Source organism: Grus americana, chromosome 7 (genome assembly GCF_028858705.1).
Source record: "Grus americana isolate bGruAme1 chromosome 7, bGruAme1.mat, whole genome shotgun sequence".
NCBI lineage: Eukaryota > Metazoa > Chordata > Aves > Gruiformes > Gruidae > Grus > Grus americana.
Window position 1 is genome coordinate 16,918,494 of NC_072858.1, and position 23,770 is coordinate 16,942,263.

A 23,770-nucleotide genomic window follows, 5' to 3' on the forward strand; every position below is an offset into this window, starting at 1 on the left:
GTTTATTCTCTTTTATCTGCTCCATCCCTTTATATGTTTTTTTTATCTTTAAAATACGGTGTGTTGGGTTTGCGTGGCAAGGTTTTGGTAGCGGGGGGGCTACAGGGGTGGCTTCTGTGAGAAGCTGCTAGAAGCTCCCCCTGTGTCTGACAGAGCCAATGCCAGCCGGCTCCAAGACGGGCCTGCCGCTGGCCAAGGCCAAGCCAATCAGCGCCTCTGTGATAACATATTTAAGAAGAAGAAAAACACTTAGAGAGAGAGAGCTTTTGCAGCCGGAAAGAGGAGTGAGAAGATGTAAGAAACTCTGCAGACACCAAGGTCAGTGAAGAAGGAGGGGGAGGAGGTGCTCCAGGCGCCGGAGCAGAGATCCCCCTGCAGCCCGTGGTGAAGGCCATGGTGAAGCAGGCTGTCCCCCTGCACCCATGGAGGAAGGATGAGGGGGTGTAGAGATTCCACCTGCAGCCCGTGGAGGACCCCACGCCGGAGCAGGTGGAGGCACCTGAAGGAGGCTGTGGCCTGTGGGATCCCACGCTGGAGCAGTTTGCTCCTGAAGGTCTGCACCCCGTGAGAGGGACTCCATGCTGGAGCAGGGGAACGATGAGAGGAGTCCTCCCCCTGAGGATGAAGAAGCGGCAGAAACACCGTGTGATGAACTGACCGTAACCCCCATTCCCTGTCCCCCTGTGCCGCTGAGGGGGACAGGTTGAAGCCGGGAGTGAAGTCGAGCCCAGGAAGATGGGAGGGGTGGGGGGAAGTGTTTTAAGAGTCGATTTTATTTTCTCATTCCTCTACTCTGTTTTGTCTAGTAATAAATTAGATGAATTCCCTCTCTAAGTTTGGTCTGTTTTGCTCGTGGCAACGATTGGTGAGTGATCTCTCCCTGTCCTTGTCTCGACCCACAGGCATTTTGTTATGCCTTTTCTCCCCTGTCTAGTGAACGAGGGGAGTGAGAGAGCAGCTCTGGTGGGCACCTGGCCTCCAGCCAGGGTCAACCCACCACATACGGTTTTAAATTTTATCCTATAGTGGTGTTTATTGTGATTTAGAATCTATCCAGATATATAGTATCTATTTATTCAATATTCTGAATAATCACATTCATTATATTTTTTACATTTAAAAAGAAATTTTTTATATTCTTCTTTATTCTTAGACATAATACCTAGGAGGTATAAAAAAGTAGCTGTTGGTATCTCTTATTGCAGCCATTGAGTCCTTGTTTTAAAATAAAATTTAAACTAAGTAAAAGCACTCAGTACTAAGAAAAGATCTGGGAACAATTTACCCTTATTTTGAATTACAGCAATATGATTTATAAACTAGTATTTTCTGTGCAGGCATTAATTTGCTTGCAGGTGTGTTTAGATTGCACACTGAGTACTAGCTATGGAAAAAACTGAAATGTCTGTCATTTAGATTAGATGGGTTTAATTTTGAAATCCAAACCAGACAAGACAAACTGCCCTTCTCTATCTTCTTCCAGAGGCTCAAATCACACATTTGTCTATTTATACCTCTTACTACTATTCCTTCTCAAACAATGTCTTTATATATTTATGCCTACTATGACATCCTCACCATTTGCAGTTTGGTAAGCTATGTTCAATATACCACCTTTTCTCTGCACATGCTTCTGTGGTCTTTTATAATGTGGATGGCTATCCTGCTCTTGCAGATCTTCCTAAACACTGAGAAAATGAAACGGTGCCAAAATAATATTCATGCATGAGTGACAAATGTCAGTTATGTTACGTATACAGGAGGGCTTCTACAATTCTTATATTTGTTTAAGATATGTTGTAACATATAAAAATTCATGTTAACATTATGGTTTTTTAAAGTAGGAAAAAATTATTGTATCACTGTTTTCTGTTTCACAGGTGCTCAGAGCAAACTTTAAAATGTGTCATTACAAGCTCATGTCCTTTCTTTTTTTTTATCATGCCCTTTACCACTTCTCTTTTAGGAGATTAAATGCTTATTCTGCAACTAATATCAGCCACCTGGAAGTGTTTTCTGAATTTCATTGTTTATGGTATTGATGTTTCAGAAACATGTATTATTTTTAAAACTTAATGTTATTTAACTGCTTCTCCTTTAATACTATGTACAGTTTGGACTTCTACCTTGTATATGAATGAAGAAGTGAAAAGAAATCTGAATAGCTTGAAGAGAATAAATAGAAGGACAAAAGGACTGTGAAAATTACCAACTTGTATTTGATATAAAATTCTGTTATTTCAACTCACATTTGCTTTCTTGTGAAACAAGATATGAATCATATTGATTTTATGTATGCTGTCAATATCTATCTGAGAGATATGCTGTCATTTATCCACAATGGTTGGCTAAAAGACTGTTTTCTTCTGATTTTCAGCACCATTGCTCTTGTTACAGAAAGGCTCTCTTTGGGATTTCCCAAAGGGCATTGTAAGATTAGTTGCCTTGTTATAAACTATCAGATTCCTTCATGTGCATTCTGATGTTAAATAATAGTTTGTACACTAATTAAGATAAATCTCATTACAAAACCACATTGACACTGTAACTGTTAATAACACAGCACATTAGTTGTTAAAACATATTTTAAGTTACGTTAATGGTACAAAGGTAATAATGAACAAGTTGAATACTGAGTACTAGTGAAATTCCCAGTTCTGTGTTGACATTTGAGGAATTATACCCCAACTCTAATTTTGTTGCTATACTAATAATCAACTTTTAAAATTTTTTATAGAACTGTATATAAGTTGAATATTTTCAGCTACTCTTTTCTAAATTGCTCTTTCTAATGCCTATTTTATTTTCACTGAGGAAGATTGATGCCGGCTAACAGAACATACTTCAATATCCAATAAATAATTACATTTTGTTTCTCAAAACCTTTTTCAATACATGTTTGTTTAGGTAATTGATTTTTATCTATTTTTGCTGTTACAGAAGACATTTCCAATTTCTAAATGGATAATTTTGGTAACTGTAGAAGTGTGTTTAAAAGGGTTTGTTTGTTTTGGGTTTTTTTTCTGAGTTGGTTTGATTCCTGCTGGCTTATGTTGGACCACAAATAGTTTGATGATGACAAAGAGCTCACTAAAATAGATTGCTTTGATAATTAGCAGGTCATATGGCTGGATTTTTTTTTTCCTGATTGTGGGTTCTTCTCCTAGAAACTCTAATTGTTTCCTGACTTTCTAGTCTCCAGCTGTATATGATAATCAGGGGGAAATGGCCAATGGCACAGAGGTGAGGAGGTTCCTTTTGGAGAATTCAGTCCCTGCATATAGTATAAAGGTGCTCACTGAAAGGTACAGTCTTTTTCCTTAAAAAGTGACAGTGTTGGCTGGAGCTACTCTTAAGGATCTGGTCTGCTCAGGGAAAATACAGCAGTATGTGAGGTCATGCATCAAAGATTTTTTTGAGTGGTTTTTAGTTTTCTGGATGTAGAGGAATTAATCTATGTGATTTTCTATGTGGTAGTTAGGATACTGTAATTTTTATGTTGTGGGAGTTTTCCAGAGAGTGTGTGTGTATATATATACATATCTACAGATAGATAGCAATTACTGAATATGTAGTGGAATTCAGTTAATGGAATGCAAATTTTCAGTCCAGGAAGCGGGTATGTTACCTCTCTATTTTAAACACAGTGTAGACCTAGGGGTGCAATTGTGTAGAATACTTTTTAAAGTGGCTTATGAAGAGACTACCATACCAATGAGTTGATGCATGAAAAGACTAGTATACTTCAGAACTGTCTCCATGACATGAGTTAAAATACTACTGCCAATATTGCCTTGCTGTTGATGAGGAAATTATTTAATTGGGCAGAGTGCTGTTTCTGTGTTTTTGCTGAGCTTAGCTGGGAGAAGGAATTCACCTCTTTTTTTTTTTGTTACTTCCAAAAAAAGCATGAAGATACTAGTGGGAATCTGTGAAGTTTCTTTTTTCAGTTAAAGGATTCAATATTTCCTTATTTCATTGACTGTTATCACTTTGTAGAACTTGAGAGATGTTCTGTATCATGATGAATCCAGAAGCACTTAGCATATTCTGATTTGTCAATCTAAAAATACATATATATATAAATTTTCCTGTGGTAGTTGTTGATGTAATACAGTGATATTCACTAAAAAGGTATAGATGAAATAATGATGTGAGAATTTTTTTGTTTTAAAAATCAAGGTAAAGTTCTGGTATTCCCTGCTGTATGAAAAAAATGGTAAACTTGTGCGCATCTATGAGCACACATGCGCATATGCCTGCGTGTATATAAATAACTTTATTAGAGAATTTTTAAGCAAGCTTCATGATTTTGGGGACTGGAGTCCTGGTTTCTGTGTGTATGGGGTTAGCAACAGTTATTCTGGAAGGAATAGTGCACACGTGCACAAGTAATATTACATGTTTATGGTGCCTATAAACTACTTGAGTTTGATCTGTTTTCTGAACTTTGAGAATGTCTCCTAAAAAAATACAAATGGAGAATGAAGTAGAAAGAGTGAGGAAAGGAGAGGGGGAAAATAGTTAACTTAGTAGAATCAGTTTGCTGCCTTTACTGTCCTCATGAGATAATTCTCTGCTCTGTTAAAACATATATTGTTGAGGGTGTGGGAAGAGGGAGAGATTTGTTGATGGGGGAGAAGGAGTGTTGTTTCTTTCTTTAAAAAAAAAAAAAAAACTAACCAAAACTTTATGACAAGACTTGCATTATGAGACTTGACTGAGACTGTAATTCATTCTTTTCTGCCATTTTAGACTGAATGCCATGTGTTACACTTGTAAAATAGGATGTAAGGGTGCATGACTACTGTCCCGGAGAGCATCTCACAAAGATGTGCATAGTATTTCTTGAGCCCATTTCAATCAGAAATTGATTTTTAACTAAACTAATGTTGATATGCTGATTCATGTTCATACAGGGAACTCTTCCTGCATTATTAATTTATGTATGGTTGGCATAATATAAATTAAATATATAAAGGAAAGGTTGTAAATTGGTTGAACTGTTATTTAACATAGTACAGACCTGAAAAGTACAGATGTGATCATAGCATAACTTCCTGACTATGAGTTAGAAAAATCACACCTTCAAAATTTCATAGTTCTAAATAAGAATGAATTCATTATTCTAAATTATTATTTTTATTATTGTACTCCCAAATTGTCAATGAAGGAACTTACAGGGGTTAATTGAGTTTCCAAATTATCAGTGAAGGAACTTACTGGTTTCAATGCCAGATTAGTTTTTAATGAAGCACTTATGCTCTGTTTTACAGAGAAAGGAATTCTAAATAGGTATTCATTGTATGACTTGACATGCAGACAGTCATTCTAAGTGAAGTTAATTTGCTTCACTATCTTTTTTTAGGGAATGAGAGTCATATGTAGCTTTGCTTTGTTTCTGAGAGAACTTCATGATGAAATACAGACAATTAGATTTCCTTAATGAACTTCAGAAAAAAAATGGTTTTGAATGACTCCTCATCTAGGCCTTGTACCACTTTCTTCTATTAGTATCAATGAGTTACTAAACAGTAATTTAAAAAACACTAATCAGAAGTTACAATTGTAGTTACGATAGCTAGAAAGATTCAGTACTTCAGTAAGAAACTTGAGTCTAATGTTCTTTCAAATGTTAGTGATAAGTGTTGAATTTAGGGATATAAGCAGAGCCATGAATGGTCAGTCCAAAGCTCAATTCAGCCTTGTTTCCTGCCTCCAGGAGTCTAATAGGCTGGATGCTTTGGGAGAAAAATATACAGAGAAAAGGAAATGCAGTGGTAATTCTCTTTTATATCCACCTTTGTATGCCTTATGGATTTCCTCAACAACAGACTGCATCCAGAAGATTGTCAGTACAGGAAATTGGTTCCTTCTTTGGAAAAAAAAATGACCTGAAGCTTTGAGACATCTTAATGGATTAGGTCTTACAGTACCACATTTGGTTTTATTTATTCACTAAATTGTTGTATATGTTCTTAGATGTAGAAATAGTTCTCTTTCTTAATGTACCATGAATGCAAATGTAAAAACCTGAGAACAGGAGTGATGGTTGTTAAAAATCCCACATCTGTTAACATGTTCTCTGTCTGCACGCAAATGTATATTCATACACTATCAAATGGCAATTTGGGAGGTTTTCTGCCATTAATCCTTGTACTGATTTTTTTTCATACATCCTATGTTACTGTTTAAAAGAAAAAAAAAATTGGCCAATTGTTTTAGATCAAAACAGACTGGAGGCTATGAATTATGGATAGACAAGATAATACTGAATTGTATTCTTTTGCTAAATTTAGATTAAAGTCCCTCAGACCAAAAGTCTGATGAACCAGAATTGAAAAACACAATGGCTAATTCAATATGTACAGGTCATACAGTAGATGTAACAGCTGTGTGGTGTATGCTTCACTGACCAGCATATGCTGCTACTCTGAAAGAAAAAGAGTAAGCTTAGGACTTGACACTTTAAAAAAAAAAAAAAAAATTACATTTCTGTGACATCGTATTACAGAAAGCCTCCTGTAGTTCATAAGCTCACTTTGATCAGTACTGTGTAAAGTGTCGAACAGATTTGAAACTCTTACTAAATATAGTCTATCAAAGTTGCATATAATTATCAGACTCATTGAACTGAAGAGTTATTTACAGCTATGTTGTGTTTCTTCAGACTTTATCGCTGCTCTTCTGATAATAGCAGTCATCTACAGAAATGCCACAGAACATCAAAAATACAGTTTAAGTGGTACTGATCATTTAAATGTGTACATTCTTAATTTCCATGTAAAATAGAATTACATATGCATTCCAAACTATTTTATTAACAGCTCCTGTTCACCAGAACAATGATTTTCAGTCTCTGTGGGCTTTCAGTGTACTTGATTGATATAGCATCTATATTTTAATCCTTACTTTTCAGAAATTTCATGTCTGATTTAAGTGAAGTCTGTAGTAAGTAAATGTCTAACGGGAGTATGTGTCAGAATGTATGTAGTGTATTTGAAATAAAGTGCGTCTTACCCTTAGAGTTTAGCTTAATTCTGTGAAAAACAAATCAAATCAAATGGCAGAACCAAGCTTCAGCATTACATTTTCCTCTACAGTGCAACTGCTAGAGCTCCTTTAAGGAAGGAACTTTCAAAGAAGATTAGACTCACTGGCTACCTTTTGCTACAGTGGTTCTCAATGTTTTGTTTCTTGAGGATTCATTTAAGTTTGGAACATCACTCTAGACATAATTGAAAACTAGCAGTCAATCTTCAAATCTATTGATAGCTGACTATCTGCAACAAATACTCAGAAAACCTATTGCTCTACTATTTGGGCCTGATTTCCCATTGTATAACCCCAATGGAATCACTGCACTGAAAAAGGAGTCTGTATTTAGTTTGGCTAATGATCTGTGAATTCCTGGAAAGATCTTACTCAATTTGTTATCACTTTAAAAAAAAGAATCAAACATAGAGTAACTAGGACACTATTTTATATCTTCATTTGAAAAATTCTAAAAGGTTATCTTTTTCTCTTAGATTAAGCTCAGGGATGCTTTAATATATGTCAAACTTAAATCATCAAAGTAAGATAATTCAGTAAGTATTTGTCCTGGTTTTGGCTGGGATAGGGTAACATTTTCTTCCTAGCAGCTGGTATAGTGCTGTGTTTCAGATTTAGGACGAGAATAATGTTGATAACACACTAATATTTTAGTTATTGCCAAGCAGGCAAGGACTTTTCAGCTTCTCATCCTGGCCTGCCAATGAGAAGGCGGGGGGTGCCCAAGAAGCTGGGAGGGGACACAGCCAGGACAGCTGACCCAAACTGGACAAAGTGATATTCCGTACTGTATGACATCATGCTTAGTATATAACTGGGGGGTGGGCTGGGAGGCACATGGCTCAGGAACTAGCTGAGCATTGGCTCTGGGTGGTGAGCAATTGTGCTGTGCATCATTTGTTTTGTATATTCTTTTTTATTTTTTTTTTTCCTTTTCTGTCCTATTAAATTGTCTTTATCTCAACCCATGAGTTTTACCTTTTTTCTTGATGATTGTCTCCCCCATCCCACTGCGGTGGACAGGGAGTGAACGAACAGCTCTATGGTTGTTTTGGCTGCCTGCCCCAACAATCCTTTTTGATGCCTAGTGTGGGGCACGAAGGGTTAAGATAATGACAGGTCTGACCAGAGCATGTTAAAACAAATTGGTTGTAAGCATTCATTATATTAGTTTAATAGTTGCTGGTCACAGTGTTGTATTATTTGTTTGCATGGTTGTGTCATGTAAATCCTTACTTGCAATATGTATTTCCTATGGTCCTGTTTATCATTGCTGGGAGCTGGATGAGGATTTTCCTTGAGAAATGAGACACTATAAGCATGAGCTGGTAATCAGTTGCTTCTCCTAATTATCTGCTCATCCTTGATAGACGGTAATGTATTTGTTCAGGCTTATGCTAGTAGTAGTTGTTTATGTAGGAGACATGCCCTGGCAATCCTTCTAAAACACTCTTACCATTAGGAAGAGTAAGGTATCTAGATGATGATTGTCTTTCCAATATGCCTTCCATTTTCAGGAACATGTATACAGTTGATATGAGCTACCATGTGTTTGCTGATTTTGCAGTATCCTTGAAAGTGGTACAATAGTAAAATAGGTTGGCCTTATATTTCAGTCCAAATAATGATGTTTTTAATAATTATTAGGATCTCAGAATAAGCTTCCGTTAAAATGAAATGGGTCTTCTGCAACTGGGCTATGGATAAGAGAATCAAAAAATGAAATATACCTTCTGTAGGCAAAATGTGCAGATGTGTCATGTGACATTGTTATATAACCTGAAGGGTCAGGGAGGAGATGTATGTTCAGCTCAATGAACAAGTAACTGGAGTGAGGTTCACAGCTTTAGGACACTAAATTAAACATCATCAGTGCAAGAAGGGAACGGGCTACAGATTTCACGTACAGCTATTGTGATGTCTTCACACAACAATTAAGAAGAAAGGTTTTCCCTACACTTTCTGGCGCTAGAACTCTCTTAAGAACTCTTTTTCTCATGTTGTGTCATTAGCTTTGCTAGTACATTCTCTTGTGCTGTTGTGAAAGCATGCTAAACTGATCTGCAAAGAAGAAATAACGATACCAACGCCATTTTACTTAGCAGTTGAAAGGGCTTGAGAGACCTCCTCTGTAGGTTTCAATATGTATATATTGAAATAATGAATCAAAATCAAAATAATATATAAAAATGCATTAAATATAAGTAAGTTCTGAGTTGCTGAAAAGATTATTATAGAAATAACAGTTTGTAGGGCACTTCATGCATCATTTCTTCATTTCCCTTGTACTCAGTTTGAGGGTTTTGTCTAAGACATTGCGGAAAATTAATCTGAATGAATTTTGAAAGTGTTTAAATGAAACTCGAAGTAGGCACTGTTATCCAGAATCAAAGTAGCTTTGATTCAGTTGAATTGAATTAATTTGGAAATGAATTCGGCTAAACTGAGTTAACGCCACTTAGTTATGAAGGAAAGTATCAACAGAAATGTCTAAGTACAGTTTATTATTTACTTTAAATTAAGACTTTTAATAACTTGTTCTAACTTTTCTTGATTGTCCCTTGCACACATTCACAATACTCTCCAGATTTTCCCAAAAATTTTCCTGTGGAGCATAAGAAGCTCATTCTGTAATACTTCTGCCATGTAGAACAAATTTGGTTTTGTTTGCTTAATCAATCTTGAAAACATAAATATTTTTTCTGTGCCTTTTTCTACATTTTTATCTTGTTATTGCATTCTAGTTGTATTTTCTTCTGTTAAGCCATGCAAGAGGACTGACTGACCTCTTCCCAAGAAGAAATAAGGTAGATCATTTTAACTGTAGAACTACATACTGAAAAATGCTGTATGCTTTTTATCACATGGCATCGCTAGAGCTCTAAAACCTATTTTACAGCTGAAATGGACATTTGAACACAACGTTCAGAAATTGCTTGGAAGTTTTCAGAGCCTAAATGCATGCTCAGGGTGATTTGCTTGACCGTAACATCTTTGAGATGTCTTTATCAATAGTTTCATACTATTACATAGTGGTAGCTTTCTTGGTAATTATCTTACAGTCCCTTGCAGCCTTAAACAAAAATAAATTTAAAATTAAAATGAAAGTATGGAAGAAATGATTCTGGTATTTTTATGATCTATAAACAGCAATAAAATGCAGTAAGTAAAAATTTACTGGTTATGTCACATAACAGGGTCATGCAGCCAACCCAGGCAGACCACAGCATAAAATTTAATAAAAGTACATATTAATTCCTCAAATTTTATCTCTGTACAGTAAACAAGCACATAAGTCTGCAGAGCTGAATGAAGGAAAACTTATCAGTGAGAAGCTCCAGGTACATAGAATTTTCATAAAGCTTCTGACAGTGCATGTCAAGATATCTAACTGCTTTTGTCATCTCATATCTATTTATATTTTCCTATGGTATTGGCTCCTAAGTACTTATTTTGTACTACAATCACCTTATAACCCTTAAGCAGCAAGATAAATGCTTAGAGCTGATCCAGTTAGGCTACTATTTGTTGGAGTAAATCCTGCTCCTTCCTGCTTAATCACAGAGAGCTTTGCTGGCCATATGGCTATTTTTTTAAAGAGGCATCAATCTTGTAGTGTTTGAAAGCAGTGTCTGCATTTTCTGGTTCATCATATCTAACTGTATTCAGACAAACTTCTTGGCATTTGTTGTCTTTCTACAGGTTGTGAGACTTGTAAAGTAGTGAATCCATCTGATCTGTACCTGTTAGCCAATCTATGGCAAAGTACAGGACACTACAGTAGTAAATCCTGCTTCAGTGATTATTGCCATAGGTTGGACAGGCCATCTTTCCTGATTGACCTCCCAGAGCATTACATATATGCAAATTCATAATAAGAGAAGTCTTTTGTATCAAGGACTTACAGTTTGTTTTAAGACCAGCTACTCTATGAAATCCATGTGCTCTGACATCAAGTCACAATGCCATCCTCTTTCTTTTTTAAATACTACTCCTTACAATGTTTTGAAGAATTAGTCTTTTAAAAAAATAATCTGTGACTATTTTTTTTAATCCATGCCTAAGAATACCTTAGAACTTAAGACCTTCTAAAGCCTTGGCCATAAGGAATTTGCTTATTGATTGTGCAAATCTAGAATAATCAGTACAAGTTCAGATAATCTGAACTGTTTTCACCCATTTCTCTTTCACTACTTTTTCAGTCTCTTCTATGACATTTTTATTTCTCTTTCCTTTACTGTGATGTTTACTTTGTCCTTTTTTTGAGGATTTATTTTTCCATTGATTTTGTTTTCTTTAGAGGAAGGCAATGCATTAGAAACTAATCAGGTAATTTGTTTCTTTTTCCAATAATGTCCCGGTACACTCCTTATCACTTAAACTAATCTTTAGTGCTTTTAGGCTAGCTTTGAATTTTTTCCTTTCTCTTCTATTGGCAAAAGAAGCTGTCAGACACATCTTGCCCTTCAGCTGCTTGTGATGCTTTTGCTTATGCTCTGCAGATAAGGTGACTTCCATTCTATAATAGGCAGAAAACCTCATGATAAAGATGTTCCTGGTAAGGGCTGAATATGCATTTCCATTTTTGCAGTGCAGAAATTTTTCAAGAAATTGGTGGTTTATTAGCCTATAAAGACAGAATGTCATCTATTGAGTGTTGTGCAGCTCCCTTAGGCAGAGAAGTATTTGAAAGGTCTATGTTATATGTTTTTTCTGATATTTTTTACAACACAAATGGAAAGTTTGGTAAAATAATTATATTTTCAGTAGCTATAAAAATTGATAGTTGTGATTGTCCAAGTTTAAAATTGTTTTGAATGTGGTATTTTTTGAACTAAAATCTAAAAAATTCCATCGGCAATTTTAGACGTGAGAAACATAAAAACTTTTGCTAAATTGTTTCAATAAGTTTTAATTGTTTGAATATTCTTCCCATGATTCCCTGAGCAAAATATAATACTGTACAAAATAGTAGGCAGACTGTATATCATGATTGTATTTGGTAAATTAAAAAGATGTCTATTTGCTGGGGGGGGAAAAAAAAGGCAGTTTGGTTTTTTTTCTTGTATTGACTATTTGCTTAGCCCACAATCAAAATGAAAAAATGTCATTGCTGGAAAAGGATTTATGAACATGAAGACTCATCTTAACCGAGCAGAGGCACTTACCTTGGCAACGAGTGGTAGCAACACCAACAAGGTAATACACAGGTGCCTCTGTATAAATCTCTGCAGAGGACTATTCATGTCACATAACAATTTCCCTGAGCTCCCCAAATAAAATAGCTGAGAACAGGTGGGTCCCTCTATAAAGCAATTTAGAGCACCTGTCCTAGACTTCAAATGTCACAGCTTACCACACATTTACTAAAGCTCAAAGTTTTTGTACTTGGACACAGTGGTTTCATATATTCACTGCTCTTTGCAACCACTCTCTGGTACAGACTAACTCTGGAAAACTTAGTTAACGATGATAACTGATGGACATGACTTCTCTCTGTGTATCTTTATCCAGATGTACCTAAAATTTTAAACCTTTATGACTATTGATGGTGATGCTTACATCCCTCACTTTAGATAAGGTTTCTTACAAAGATTCCAAATTACATTTGTCACAGCAATAATAACAGTAGCTTATGCAGCTACTTGATGAAACCATTAGTGAACAGGTTTGGGAGGAAGTTTTTGGACAAATTTATTGGCCAAGCACTTCCATGTTTTTCTTTGACTTCAAAGAAGTCAACAAAGGTTTCTCAGGTGGCTGAATATGTTGTACTGTCTTGTGATTCTGATTTCAATTTTCAAAAGATAGGAATTAGAGAAGTCTGCGTTATGCTTAATATTGATACTATTATTTATTTTTTTAATTCAATGAAAACCTAGTTCACATTGTTAGGGACCAAATCCTGTCATGAGTTCCTTTTCACAGCCCAATATAAGATATTGACAAAGGTCGGTATAACATTGACAAAGCTATTAAAATGTTGAAAGTGTACATGTCAGGTATTACAAGAAATGACCTGTAACTTTGAGGAAAAAGAATCAAATTAGCTCTGAACACAGCAATAGCTTTATTAGCATTCTACTCAGCAATGTAGTATGCTTTTAAAACTATCACACTAACTGTGTGATAATGCATGTAAAAAAGATAAAGGTGTAAGTTTTAACTGGTTTTGTCAAGTGCTTTGAAAACTGATGCTGAGATAAACTACTGCTACTTGGAGGACACAAGGGAAATTTCTTACTTGAAGAGGCTGAGTCCATTTTACCTCTGGTAAATATATGGTAAGCTGGGAGTAGTGGAGATGCAACTTAATTTCTTTGACAAGTAACATGCATCATTGTGAAAAAGGGAGGAGGATTTTATTAGCTGCCTAGGTTATCAGATAATGCTCTCTCAAAAAATGAAGCATGGTTTAACAAGGCTTCTTAAAATACAGTTTCAGGTTAAAATCTGGCTTCTAATGAACAGCAAGGCTTCTCAATGTTTTCAGGGAAATAGGATGTCATTCTGATTCAAGAAGTCTGTGAGAGGGGCATGGTACAATCTCCTTCAAGCAAAATAGTTAAGAGTTTAACCTACTGATACTGTTCCAGTAATCTTATATAAAGATTGACCTGTGGCCTCAGTATTATGAGAAATCATGCATGTCTGGTATAATGGAAAAGAAGGGAAAATTGTGGTTCTTGCTATATACTCTTAATGCACCTTACCAGGACTTCATGGGAAGTACTTCAATGGATAGAAAGTAGTATTTCCAGATGTTTTGGGAGAATTTGAGAGGTAGGAGCCACATGCAAAGTATATTTCAGTAATGAAGGAATTAAAAAATTAAATATAATTAATAATGTTAAATTATGTGCAATTGACTTTAGCTTTCATGTTAAAAAAAAAAAGCAGCATGAACTTTTACATTGATCGAAATTCTAATGATCAATGAAAATTATTGGAAATTTTACCCTTTACATCTTTCCTCAGTTCCCTTTTGGGGAAGCTCTATTCTTTTTCTTTTTTCCACGGTCTTCCAACAGATCAACCAAGATAACGATGTGTAGATAAGACTTTCAAACTTCACAGGCAAAGTAAATTCTTTAGCTTGCACTGAAATCTTTCCAGCAAACTTGGAAAATCAGCCAAAATATTACGCCTGGTTATGTACAACACTAACCAAGCAACCTTCAGTTCATGTGTTTAGTATTCACCTGTTTACTTTTGCATCACTGGTGTTTTTGTTGTGAAAGCACTAATTAATTTTCTCCAAATTAAAGAAATTCAATGAATAATCATTAGACAGACTCCTTGGAGACCATCTCAATAACAACTAGATAGATAATTAGAAAACAACTAGATTAGATAAGTGGAAAAATATTATACATACTACACATTGAGCCAAAAGTTCTTTTTATTGTTGAATTGCTATAGGTTCTTTTTACTCAGTAAAGTTTTTGTATTATTTAAACATATGCAATATAAACCATGTAAAAATAGCTCACCAACTGCTCCATTAAGTTTTATAAATACCTAAATTACAATAAGTACTACAACTGACATAAAGGAAGCTGGATAAAACTTTACTCATATTTCAGAGTTTTTTAGTAACAGCATGCTTCAGTCCTACATATACAAATCAATCAAAATAAATGTGTTGCTATAATGAAATAGGATAAAAGATGTGCACATTCACAGTGCATTTACTGTGCATAGTTTACCAGAAAATAATTGTAAAAGCCCTCCGGAGTCACTAACAAGAACTGACCAACAGAGTATGAGGATTCACATATTGTACAGCTATTGAAAAAATCTGTCCAGTCATTCTGCCAGTCAGATCTCCCATAGTCACCTATTTAAACAATAGAATAGCTGTCTTTTTGTTATCTTGTAATTTACTAGTTCTTCTATAGATTCTTTTGTCTATTTGCAACAATTCAATATTGTGTCAAAAGTTGCGGTAAATGATATTAATTGGCTCTTGTATATTTTCCTGCTTTTCTTTGACAAAGGTTAGTTTATATTAGGCTAATAACTTTCAATGGTTAATATTCATGTGAGTCAGCCAAGGAGAAATATTAAACCTTTTATTTTCCTGATTACTGGTAATCAGGGGATGTGTGGGGAAAACTAACTCCTATTACCAACATTATAAACCACAAATCCTTTTCTTGAAAAGATTGCAAGTATGGAAGGTGTGCCTAGTACTGCTCGCTCTTGGTTTGTTTGCATTGTTGATATTAGCATGAAGAGCAAGCAATAACTCTATGCTGGTGCTTTCTGCTTTTCTTACCACTGCAGGTTGTAGAAAATAGAGGTCTGTTGTGTCATTAATCTTGTTAGAAGTGGTCTGACTTTTTCTTCTTTTTCTGAAATGTTCGCTAGATCAAAATTAAGTGGAGAGGTTGAAATAAATAATTATTTACTTGCTGTGGCTGATGCATTCTGTGCTGACCTTATCAGGATCAAAGAGATTTAGTATCAGTAAGGATAATACTAAAAAGGTAGTAAAATATGCTTGCATAAATGATGCATTGAAAGTGTTAGTTTCGACAGGGGTGAATAATTGATATGTAAATAAAATCGAAGTCTGTTCAGAGAAAAAAAAGCATTAGAATTTATCTTAAGTTTTAAGTAAATAATTTCCTTACTGTTGTAGTTGCCACAGGTTTGATGTAAAATATTTACATAATAGAAATTATAGTCTGCTCTACCTGCTTTCATATGCTGAGCAGCTAGCAATCTCATAGAGCAGGAAACTTTATCGCTGCCCTTTCTTCCACATGTTTCAATTAGTTCCATGTCTTTCTGAAAGCTTGAAATGAATTCACTTTTTAATGCTTTGTGGTTTGCCATAATATATAAAGAAGTTGTGAGAAACACACTGGGATAAGAGAAGAAGGATCCAGCAGTTACTTATCTGTCTTAATATATTAAAATTCAAACTTCTATCTTAAAAGTCATTGAGAAAAGAAAAAAATATTTAGTCACTTTTATCAAAATCTATTTGATGTGAAAGTCTGAAAGTACCACAAGGGATTTATAAATTTTGGGACCATTTTTTCTAAACACTTCAATGCACATACAATTTTTTTTGTTTGCTAACAATCAGTTAGCATCTTACAGCAGCATGTATTTACCTGTCAGGGAAGCAAGGGGAAAAAAAAAAAAATCATTTAGTCTCCTTCTAGGAGAGAGAGAGAGACTTGTAGACATTACCAGTGACAATGAGGGACATAGGGACTGGAAACTGAATAAAGTGTTTGTCTACCTACAGTCATACTAAACAGGGGAAAGCAGTGGGGAAAAAAATCATTTGTAGAATGATTTAGATTATTGTTATAGAATGTATATACAAACATATATATATGTATGTGTGAAAGAGATTCTTGGTGAAAAGTTTCTTCCAGAGATTTAAATTAAATCTTATTAGTTTTGTACTCTGTGGTGCCAATATGGAATCCAAGTGACCTCACTAGTGCTGTTGCATTCCTTTTCAGTACAGATGATCTTACTGGTAAATTCTATTTATGTGAAAACAAACCCCCATAAACAAACAGACACCCTCCAAAAACCAAACAAACAAAACCCAAAACAGAGAATAGTGAAGGGCTGCTCCAGATCTTTTTAATCATCTGCATTTGGACAAAAGAAAAATTCAAGAATAAAAGTTTATCCTAACATGGATTTTCTGCATTTTGGCTTTCATTAATTTAATTTTAGTCTTGTTTGCAGGGCTTGGGGTTTTGGTTCGTGGTTTTTGATTTTTTTTTATTTTTTTTTAAAGTCATGGATACTCTTTAGCGGTTAGTTTCAGGCCATTCTCTTCTTTCTTGTTTCTGTTCTTCTTTCTCTTGTTTGAATTTCAGCATTACCTGTCCTCCTTACTAACTGGTCAAAACTTTCACCAGTTTTGAAATAAACAGTTGGCTACTTTCATTTTGATGTTTAATGTCTTCCAGAACAGTGTAGATAATCTTTCTTGATGGTGAACCTATTTGGGCTCGTGTGCCTCCCTTGTAGCACTTCTCAGGCCATCAGTGGGGTGAGTCTTACAATGCTTTAATTTTGTTTTCTCACTTCTTATTCCTTTTACTGGTCACAAACCACAAAAGAGAATAGCTTCTTTCCACACTTCTCTAACTCTGCAGAACTAGTAGGAATTCTTACTTCTTGTCTATTTCTTGGTCTGTTCTTGCTGCTAGCTCAAAGTATTATGGAGGGACTGATGAAACTCCTCCCAAACTCCCTCTTTCTTATTCTGTATTCCACTAACCAGAAATCATGTTCCTTGCTTGTGATATTTTGTGAATTTTGAGCTGTTGGACAGCATTTTGAAAAAATCAAACCAACCCCCCCACCCCACGTAACAGAAAATATCCTGCTTTGTTGAACTGTTGGAAGCTAAATAGATACTCCAAAGGAGGAGTCTGGAAAATATGATCACATATATAGCAGAATTTATTTTCCTAATCTCTTCCTGGTGAATCTGACAAATTAAAATAGTACTAGCTGACTTTTCTTCCACAGTTTTATAAGTCAAAAAACACAATGAAAGCTTTAATACACAGGTTATTTTGTTTACCTCTCAATAGAGACAGAAGACCGTATTAGAATTTATTTCAGTCTGTATCATTTAGAAGCAAAACTGGGTCAGTATTCTTGTTGACTGATTTTTATTACTGAGAATGATGGTATCAGAGTTTAGTGATGAGTCTACATTTGCTAAAAATGGGTGATTTTTTTTTAATGAGTCACTGATGCATTATCCATCATTAGAGACCTGTATTAGACATCTGAACTAAATCGCTCCCTTTTTTATTTTTAATCGGGAAAATGTAGCGTAATTTTTCCAGTCTCCCATAATTTTCTCAGATTATAATGACTAGAAAAACATTCTGTTTGCCTATAATTATTTGTGCTAGAAGTTGAAAGAAACTTAAGTTTTATGTTGTTACATTTCAGCTGCAGATATGTTTGTCACAACTGAAGTCCTAGAAAGTGAAATCATTTGCATACGTAAGGAACAACAGACAAAGCCCATGGGCAAGCTTCTAGACAGTACACGCTTCCCAACACTGTCGCCAAAATGCTTGAGTTTTGGCCTAAAGAGAGCCTTCTAAAGACTGAAATGGTAATTCAGTTTTCAAATCCATTTAATTCTTGTTTTGTTTCTGACAAGAGTGGCAGTATGGTTGCCAGATCCAATTGTGATAAAGTTTTATTTCTGTGTGGACAAATGAACAGTAAGAATTAAACAAAAACATGTGAGAAAATGTGTAAGTAATTTTATATGGAACATCGATTGAACAGGCTAAGTGAATAAGGTATTTGACTACTAATTTTAAAACTAGATTCAATCTGGTAGTATAAATGTGAGAATTCCTGAATAATTCCATTTCTAGCAGACAGATACTGAAAGAAGCTGTCTCTTTCCATAACTTCTGCTCCACTGTGAAGAAGAGGATACACCAGAATAGCTGCTTACACTCTGAAAGTGCAATTCGTACTTGAAGTTATAGACCCTAGAACTAATTTGTTTTGAAGCTCAAAGTGCACTGACATACAAAATTTTAATGATACATTGTTATCTGAATATTCTTTTCAGATTAAAAATAAAAAAGACAATTTCAAATTATTTTCAGCTACTTGTGAAAATAGAAGTAAACTTCTTTTTTCAAAAGTTAGTGGTAGCTGTCATATTTACCAAGTTAGATTTTTATTACCTTTAGTTTATTATCCTTATTTTATCTTTAGTTTATTATCTTTAGGTTCTATGGCATTATACAATCTCAAGAATTTCAATAGAATATGTCTCTCTCCTGTAGTGAGAACACAACTACAAAGTAAATAATCCTTCATGAGGTGTGACACTTTTTTTTTTTTTTTTAAATCCAGCTGAAAAGTAAATAGGAGAGGGAAGCTAATATACAGATTCCCCTTACAAGGATGAAGAGTTTGGGGTAATTAAAACTAATTCCTATGCTGCTTCTTCACTGTAGCTACTGAAATTAATGAAATAATATACTGCAATTAATTTAAATCTTCAATATTTCAATCTTCTTACTCAGCATCCTGGTCACTGAGTTATTTATCAAACAAGTTAAAGTTACAAATCCAACCAAAGAGGAAATTTTCTTCCACCTTTGACAAATATAAGTCTTGATGCCTGTTCTTATGAAAATAACTCATTTCAGGGATCTGAACTTGGGCAGAGAGATACATTCCAAAAGGTTCAGATTTGGTAAGTGTTGAAAAATCTCTTAGAAAAACAGTCTTCAGGAACACCATTTATTTTTGGTTTTTCTCTAGAAAAATGATCTTCTCAAGTTTTTCATCAGAAATCAGACCCTTCAAAACACTTCAGAATATCATTAGTTTCTGACTGTTGACTCCCGTTTCCCAATTTATCTATCTGTAGTGAATTCCCTAAAGGCTAAGACCATCTGGTCCTTCAGTTTATTTAACTGTTTCTCAGTTTTTGTGAGCCTTGAATTAAAACTGTCAGGCTCAAGGTTTGTAACCATAATGATTTCTCAGACATCATTAATTTTAATGTTTCCAGGATCTGTTCCATTTTTGCTTTTACTCTTATCTCCCACAGGAGTAAGAGCTTCCTTTCTTGTAGAATGTACTTTAAAAGTGGATTAAAATGAAATAAGTGGTGGGGGGGGATCACTGAGTTGCAATCCAAATCTTTATCAGAGTTATTTTAAATTCTCATATTCCATATTTCATATATGAAATAGCTGTTTATGCATTTTCTTGCTTTCATTTAACCTTCCATTAAACATAAATAATTCTATTTTGCCAGTGGGCAAACCTCCTCTGATGTAGGTGATGATTATACATAGTAAGGGAGCATGTAACAGTACATTAATAATTAACACATTATGTAAGGGTTAACAAGCTAGTCTCAAAATACCTCTGGGAGGCTAAGTATTATTGTTTTTTTTAATTGAGAAGATGAAGCCTGTTTGATATGAAGAGGGATTGACTTAAGTATTCAAGGGTTCAAGTGTTTTCCAGTCAAGACTAAATAAGAGATACTAAAGCAGAGAGGATGTTATTCTTCTCTTCCCTCCTATGGCTCTGGTACTAAGGCCAAGACAAAGGTTTTGTTCGGTTATTTTTCCCTGATTTAGAAATTTGAAAGAATGATCAGAATTATTATAGATCATAGAAATACAAAAGATGTAACACAAATGTAAGCACTGAAAAGTCATTTATATAGCCATTGTAGCCATTACAAATAACATTGCTTTTTTTTCTGTGTACAGACACTGATTTATAAATGCTGATGTTATCTTTCACCTCCCTTCTATAGGAATTGAATATTTAGTATACATGCAGTTAAACTTGCACGTTAACTTGCAGTTAAATCTTTTGCTCTATTGGCAGAACTAGTTTCCATTTACTATCCCAGTGAAAGAGAGTGAAATCTTAAATATGTTTTTTATGGATCTTTTATGATATATATTGTATGTTAGTCTTGCTATTGATTTAAAAAAAATCTTAATAGTTCAGTAAAAAATACTTTGGGGATCATTATCACTGCATAAATACAGAAGTTTAATATTGATATAGAAATGAAAGATGAAAATATATATATTGATCATGACTTTATTGTGACTGTTTTAAATGCCCATAGCAAGAACTTAAATACTTAGTAGATAAATCAGATATGTCTAGGGATCTGTGGTGATTTGCTTGCATTCTTCTTTTAAGATACAGGAACCTTAAATATTATTCTTTTAGAAAGTGGAATTGTACCATATGATAAAATATTTAAGAAAAAGACTAGCATATAATGTGAACCTTGGGTCACATCATCTATTCCTCAAGTCTGTATTTTCCCATTGCTACTATCACAGCTCCTTTGATTTCCGTTGTTGTGGCCTGTATCACATGTTTATTCACAGAATGAGCAAGATTGCAAATGAACAAGTGTCTCCCAGACCTTAATAAGTGATCCTGTGTAAGGATCTCTGTACTTTTTCACTTGATAGACTTGCAGTTCTTCTTTTTGGTGGCTCTCCCATCTCAGGTGTCCCAAGAACCTTGAAGAAAGGTATGATGCTTTCGTTAAAACTTACAAGCTCGTCTAAACTAGGACAAGAATATTGCATTTTTTAAAATTGAGTTATCTGCTGAAATATCAGTTCAACTGTATTTCACACTTTAATATTAATGATTTTTAGAAGTGGTTTGCCTGGAGGAGGGCAGCAGACTCACAATTTTAAATATGTTAATCTGTATATAAAAGAGGAGAGGTTTAAGGAATATTCAATACTTGTTTTAAGACTTTTTTTTTTTTTTTTTTTTTGGTCAGAAGAGGAGGTAGTGTTAGGATTTTAGCGGCCCATATTATGTACCAGGTGGTGCTCTCATAATAGCCAGGCTCACTGCTTAGGAAATCAAGGAGACACTATCATTCTTTAGTTAAGATAGAGTTGGCCTGCTTGTTCACGGGGTAGAAATATGCTCTGCCCATGGTGTTAGAGTGGAGGTGATGGGTAATCTTTTGTGTGGGTTACCAGGGGAAAGAAAATTCTTAGCCTATTTTCTCTTCCTTTTTCTTCTTGCTAAAAGATGGAGAGGACTAAGAAAGTAGAGCCACAAAACACATCTTGGCTATTCCAAGTACAACTCGGCTTTTATTACAAAGATGTAGTTAGTTGTTCAGAATCATGCGCCACTGCTAGATACCAGCATATAGATTGGTTTTGTGACTTAGCATCACCAAGATAATCATGACCTGTGTATGGCTGTTAATGGGATATAAAAGAGAAGTTGCCTTTTGGTTTTACAACACAACACGACATGCTTTAAACATGAGTCTGGTATTTGAGCTGTGTTTTATCACAGTTATAGAAAAGGGCCAGGACACGAGCTTGAGCATAAGAAGGAGCTTCCCTTTAAAATACTGTGTTTGTATGATGGGCAGATAGTTGCTGCAGTTCTGTCTGCAGAAGACTCTTCTGTTCTGCAGATTGCTCTCTTCTAGGTGTCCAGGAATGTTCAATATAGTCAAATTCTATAACTACTCGAAAAAAGATCTGGTAAAACATATTTTGGAAGAGAAAATTAGAGAAGTCTCTGCAATGGGCATGAGACAGGTAGAACAGGAGCAATGCGTTACCATAAAGTAGAACAGATGAAAAAGTGAAGGACTGCCAAGTACTTCTACTTGCATAATATAGTTCTAGCCATGTTAATAATATTGCTGGTGTTTCCTCTGCCTTTTGATGGGGAGTCTACCCCAGCTATACAAATACAGCCATATTCATCAAACTTTTATTAAGCTTTCTTTTCCCATGGACAGATGAATTAATTCATCATTTCATCATTAGTAACATTGTTAGCAGGCCTCCCCTATTTCTTGCTGATAAGTACTGCTCATCACTTTTGTAAGTAATGCGTTCAGATCGGAAGAGTATGTCTTAAAAGCTACTATTTATCCATAATGTAAGGCTTTATTCTGTACATAAAAGAAAATTGTAGTTAAAGTCAGTTAAAGAAGACAAAATTGGGACAAATATTTTCTCAAGCTGGATCAGTTTGGCACATCTGTGCTTTTTTTATTTATTTCCACATTTAATCTAAAAGCCTATGTTATTCTTGGGGATACTAGCTAATTTTTCCTTGTTTAGAACCATTAACAATTTTTAAGAAATACACTCTTCAGAGTGTATATCACTTTGCACTATCATAACAATCACTTCTTAGTTCCATGTGAAGTCCTTTGTACAACCTTCCTATAAGTACCTGTTGTCTTTGTTGAGCTGTCTAAGCATAATTAATGGAACTCTCCTAGTGGCAAGGGTTGAATGCTAATTTGTCATAGAAAGCTTGATAGAAGGGTTTTGCACTCCTTGTACCTTAACTTGAGTGCTCCTATAGCAGTACATTTATGTTTAGAAGATATAATTATTATTTCACGTTAAGCATCAGCTAAATAACCCAAATGGGTAAGACAGCATGGAGTCCTGCTTTGTCAATTAGAAATTACTGAATTAGTAATATTTAACATTAATACTATTGTGAGACATCATGAAAGTAAGGTCACTTATCCTAGTGATTTTAAATTAAAACTTTTTATGTAAAGACATCAGTAGAATATGTAGAATTTCCTGTGTAAGATCTTGTTTCATTGTAGATTTTTAGAATCACATCTTTAACTCATATATTTTCAATTGTATTAATTAGTTTACAGCAGTGGAAGTTCCACCTGTAAAGACTAAAACTGCGATTGCTATGTTTATACTGAATATTAAATTGTGGTTTATTCTGGGTTTGATTCCTAACTCAAACTGTTCCCATTTCAGTTTCAAAGAACTTTAACTGTAACTTGCAATGCAGTGTAGTCCAGTGTTGAAACTCTGGCATCTATGTCAGAGATTAGTGTTGTGGTCCAGCTCACCTCTAATATGTATTTCAAGCAGAGCTGAGCCTGCATGTAATTACCTCAGTTAGTTGGCTTAGCTGATTCCTGAGCTTTGGGACAAAGAAAAAGTGCAGGAATTTTCCAGAAAAGAAGAAAAAGCATTTTCAGCTTTTCCATACTCCAGCATCTATATCCTTTCAGATTATGTGACCAGAGACCAGGAAGATGGAGGAGGACTGTATAACCATATGCATGGGCTAGGTTATGATCAGCCACCCTCAAATGGGGTCATTGTTGGGATGTTCCTTTGGTTAGTTTAGTTTGTCCTTGCTTTTCTACCTT

At 34.9% G+C, this 23,770-nt stretch overlaps 1 protein-coding gene across 4 annotated transcripts in view; it reads left to right on the forward strand.

Annotated features, from left to right (window-relative positions):
- The window catches only part of ADGRA1 (adhesion G protein-coupled receptor A1), a 286,895-nt gene that overhangs the window by 163,576 nt on the left and 99,549 nt on the right, over positions 1-23,770 (forward strand). Inside the window, exons 1-3 of one of the 4 annotated variants that reach the window (XM_054831565.1) lie at positions 10,345-10,394; positions 17,004-17,086; positions 18,007-18,175. The exons of 2 other annotated variants lie outside the window; for them this stretch is intronic. In XM_054831565.1, the coding sequence (XP_054687540.1) occupies positions 18,131-18,175 (45 nt within the window). In that variant the 5' untranslated portion in view covers positions 10,345-10,394; positions 17,004-17,086; positions 18,007-18,130. Of the gene's footprint in view, positions 1-10,344; positions 10,395-16,938; positions 17,087-18,006; positions 18,176-23,770 lie in introns of those variants that run through there. One more of the 4 variants, XM_054831564.1, reaches the window with a different exon arrangement.